The 2500-nt window shown below is 32.5% G+C and overlaps 1 protein-coding gene across 19 annotated transcripts in view; it reads right to left on the reverse strand.

Annotated features, from left to right (window-relative positions):
- LOC125046679 (catenin delta-2-like) overlaps positions 1 to 2500 on the reverse strand; it is a 102989-nt gene that overhangs the window by 21210 nt on the left and 79279 nt on the right. For all 19 annotated transcript variants that reach the window (XM_047644669.1, XM_047644651.1, XM_047644678.1 and 16 more), the window contains one exon: positions 1121 to 1359. In XM_047644669.1, coding sequence (XP_047500625.1) covers positions 1121 to 1359 — 239 coding nt within the window. The remainder of the gene's footprint in view (positions 1 to 1120; positions 1360 to 2500) is intronic.

Here is a 2500-nt window from a genome sequence, read left to right on the forward strand (position 1 = left end):
TGACTCGTGGCAGAATGCGAGTGTGGCATCGAAGACATTTTGCATAATGAACAAATGAAAATAGAGAAAAAGAGGAAAACCACATGTTTCCTCTAATTTGCATTTAATGATACAGAAGTAGTTGCTTAAAAACAAAGTTTTAATTAATGAACTTTTCTCATTATTACATCCATGTCCTACTAGGCCTCTTTTCCGCTCCAAAAGGATCACAATATAAATACTCTACTTCCCAAACTCTCTTTTTCATAAAATGGAACTTATTCCCCTCTCCATTTGCACAAGAGTCAGCTTTAAATCCAGTAAATTGCACCTTTAAAATATCCCTTCACAACCTCCACACTTTTTCATTTATCATGCAAAAATTCCAAACAGCACTGGAGAAAAAAAATAAAATCTATCTAGATTTATGGAGCATCCTATAGCAGCAAAACTCTCCTCTAACTACAATTTTATAATTCACTGTAACGGAAATGTCCTACAGTTTTATGTCTGTCATTTCTGTGTTATAGTCCTTTTATAAACCATGACCTGAAGACTGTTCATGTCTGTAAGTGTACTTTTGAATAACATTATATTAATTATAACAGCAGACTTCCTCCAAGTGACACTATACTCACAGGATACCATTGCTTATAATCTTATTGTATGTAGCAATACAATGATATCTGTAAAATCATTCATCTAGGATAGTACTCAACCTTTAAACACAAAAGAAAAGATTGAGATTTCAAGTCACCTGCAGGCAATTCTTTTCCAGTGAAATTCCGTTTCTAAGATGGCTCATCGCTCTGTATTTCAAATAGAGGATATTAATATAATGCTTCTCGCCCATGAGCTGATTTGTAAAAACCTGAGAAGAAACCAGGTTTACAAACAAAATACATTCACAGTAAAAAAGGAATTTTAATATCCCCAGTTTTCACCACTATAATTCTCTCTCTTCTCGCAACAATCGTTGATTAAAAGAGAATTTGACTCATCTTTTCATTAACATTTCCACAGAGGAAGTATTAATCTCTAAAGAAAGAAAAAGAAAAACAATCAAATCAATTAATGACAAGAAAAACACTTTCAAAGGAAACAACAAATTCTTTCTTTCAACCATCTCATCCGAACTTACCCTTCGCTGTGGCTGTGGCCCGAGACTGAGTTGGAGGCTGGTTCTTGTCGTAGTTGGGGTCCTCGACTTCCTGACAGCGATAGGAAAGATTCCGCAGGATGCAAACACAGTTCTCCACACTCTTGTTATCGTGGGAAGATCCCTGGATGGCAGACTTAATAACCGTGAGTAGCGAGTCCACTAGACCGTTACACTGACGTAATTTCGTTCGCGCATATTCTCCAGCAGAACTTATATTCCTGTAAAAGAATGTATAATCATTTTTAAAAAATGTATTATTAGTTTCATAATTATTATGATTAAGGATTGATGTTATGATGATCATGATTTTACTGTTAAGATGGTGATGATATTAGTCTTGGTTTGAATTATTATATTTATTATCATTATCATTATTGTTATTATCATCATCACAATTATTATCCTTTTTACTGTATTATAATTATTCCTGTTGTTGTTCTTGTTATTATTGTTATTGTTATAATTATTATTGTTGTTGTTATCATCATCATCATCATTTAGTACTGATGTTGTTATTTTTGTTGTTGTTACTGTTATTGTTGGTATAATATTTTTAAAAAAATAATGTTACTGTTATTATTAGTCATTGATAGTTATTGCTTTTATTGGCATTATTATTGTTGGTGTTTGTGTTGGTGGTGTTGTTGTTTTGATGATGATAGAAATGATAATGAAATGATTATGATAACAATGATGATAATATTAATGTGATATACAATATGTATAATAATAATAATAATAAAAATAATAATATCAATAATAATAACAATAATAATAATAATAACAATAATAACAATAATAATAATAACAGCAAAAATGACAATAAAAAATAATAATTATAATAAAAAAATAATGATAATAACAATAATAATAATAATAAAAATAAATAATGAATACAAGGTCAATGCAGGCAGGTGTAAGACTATTACTGTCAACCTTGTGTAAACTTTGACCCCCTAGACCAGTACTTTCACTTTCATTCTACACTGCTGCATGCTAAGTTATCAACTCAAAACTGAAGGTGGGAAAAGCCAAATTGCCCACTGATAACGGGTGCAACTGCACACTGAACATCAACTAAACCATTGGATCCAGGTGACATGACTGTCATGTCATGTCAGCCATGAGAAACTTTGGCTGAGGTTCAAGTGATGGGAATGACGCATCATGAATGTAAAAAGAATGCAGAGGATAAATAGCCTGAGCTTTTAAGAAGGGGCTCTTGCATTATTTTCATCAATAACAAGAGCAGAATGCAACATCTGTGAGCCATGGCTGGAAGAGTGTAAGCTCCAGGGAAGACACTATTTCCATGCTCAAAATCTTATTCCTGCCTACCATGACCAGCAGCACACTGTG

The sequence above is a fragment of the Penaeus chinensis genome, chromosome 4 (assembly GCF_019202785.1).
Source record: "Penaeus chinensis breed Huanghai No. 1 chromosome 4, ASM1920278v2, whole genome shotgun sequence".
In the NCBI taxonomy this organism is placed as follows: Eukaryota; Metazoa; Arthropoda; class Malacostraca; order Decapoda; family Penaeidae; genus Penaeus; species Penaeus chinensis.